Below are 1,657 nucleotides of genomic sequence, written 5' to 3'. Positions count from 1 at the left end.
TGGTTTGCTATGGTTATAGTGACCACTAGGGCATCGTCGTGCGGGTGTTGGATTCCGCACGCATCGTCCTTCGTGAAGGTCAAACTGTATGGGCTGACCCGGAGTTCCTTGCTAGGCCGCTCAGTCAAGTGGACGTAATGCTCCGGATCAGACTTCCAAGAGTGGGCTTTTCGAGCCCGATTTGAGTCTCCTCCACCAGATGAGCCACCGAAGATGGTGCAGATTTCGGCTGGCTCTTCGGGGGGTTTGTTCGGCTGTTTCATTCTCGCTCTTCTTTCCGAGTGGTTCTTTCTCTCTTGGTGTATCGGTGCAGATGTCCCTTACGAATAAGGGTCTCGATCTCATCCTCAAGATCCACACAATCAGCTGTGTTATGGTCGTGATCCCAATGGAAGCGACAGTACTTGCGCTTGTCTCAATGATCGGGGTCGACCTTCATATACACTGGCCAATTTAGAAGCTTGTGTCCTTTGATGTCCAACAAAATCTGCTCGGTAGATGTGTTGAGGAGAGTGTAGGAATAGAATTTTTCCTCCGATTTTCTGCTCGAGCGACAATCGTGAGGGGTGCGGTCATTTGGTCCCTTGCTGGATAGCTGGGATTCTTTGTTCCTTGGCCTCTTCCCCTTGTTAGTCGGCTCTGTCACTTGAACATTCTTACAGGCATTGGAGAATTCCTCGGTGTTAGTATTCTTCCGAGCTCTGGTGATGAGGTCAGCTAACGTCTTTGGCGGATTCTTCCTAATAGAGAAGGTGAACCTTCCCTCTTTCAGACCCCTAAACACGGTGGAGAGTGCCATCTTGTCATCGTAGTCCTCCACTTGTAACGCTTCCTCATTGAAGCGAGCGATGTAGTCTTTTAGTGACTCCTTAGGCTCTTGTTTGCTGGTGAACAGGTGAGTATTTAGCTTCCGACTCTTCTTACCACTTATGAACTGGGTAAGGAATAATCGGCTAAGCTCCGCGAAGGAACCAATGGAATTGGGCTTGAGTTGACTGTACCAACTCCGAGCGGATCCTGTGAGTGTGATCGAGAACCCTCTGCACATCATCGCGTTCGTTGCTATCTGGATTTGCATACACGAACGATAACCTTTCACGTGCTCAGATGGGTCACCAGACCTGGAGTATTGGATGACGGGAGGTATCCGAAACCTCTGTAGCATCACCTCGCTCATGATTACCGAGGTGAAGGGAGGCTCGATCTCTTCCATATCGCCTGAACGACGACGGGAATTGACGACGACTTCTGCTTCTTTTCTAGTGTCAGAATTTTATTGTTGAGCTCCGGGAACCATGTTTTCCAAGGATCTTTATTCTCAGTTACTATCTCCTCGGTGTTTTCTATTTCGGGAGTCCTCCTTCCCCTCCTTCATTCCAGCTCGTGGCGGAGATCTGTAGGTGTCAGGGCCGAGGTGACCGAGGCATTTGTCAGAGCTCGAGTAGCTGTGTTTTAAGCCGAAACTCAGATTTGGGTCGAGGGAGGATTTTGAACCGAAACTGGCGCCCGAGGGCGTTGAGGCCCCTCGAGTCTCATACTCCTTGGCGTGGAGTGAGCTTCCATGACCGGACCAATCGGCTCAGGAACAGGGTTTTCCTGAGCAGGATGTGGTTGCGTCTCCTGTCGCTGCTTCATCTGGTTAATCTCGTTGCGCAAG

At 50.5% G+C, this 1,657-nt stretch overlaps 1 protein-coding gene across 1 annotated transcript; it reads right to left on the bottom strand.

Annotated features, from left to right (window-relative positions):
* Positions 1–415: 415 nt before the first annotated feature.
* On the bottom strand, positions 416–1,213 carry LOC131247101 (uncharacterized). Its single transcript, XM_058247541.1, has one exon. It carries the CDS (start codon positions 1,211–1,213, stop codon positions 416–418), a length of 798 nt encoding a protein of 265 aa, XP_058103524.1.
* Between the last annotated feature and the right edge of the window lie 444 nt (positions 1,214–1,657).

Source organism: Magnolia sinica, chromosome 5 (assembly GCF_029962835.1).
Source record: "Magnolia sinica isolate HGM2019 chromosome 5, MsV1, whole genome shotgun sequence".
Lineage (NCBI taxonomy): Eukaryota > Viridiplantae > Streptophyta > Magnoliopsida > Magnoliales > Magnoliaceae > Magnolia > Magnolia sinica.
This window is presented reverse-complemented; position numbering and strand designations above follow the sequence as displayed.

Excerpts from the sequence above, each read along its gene's own strand:
- LOC131247101 (XM_058247541.1), bottom strand. The coding sequence starts at position 1,213 with ATGGAAGAGATCGAGCCTCCCTTCACCTCGGTAATCATGAGCGAGGTG.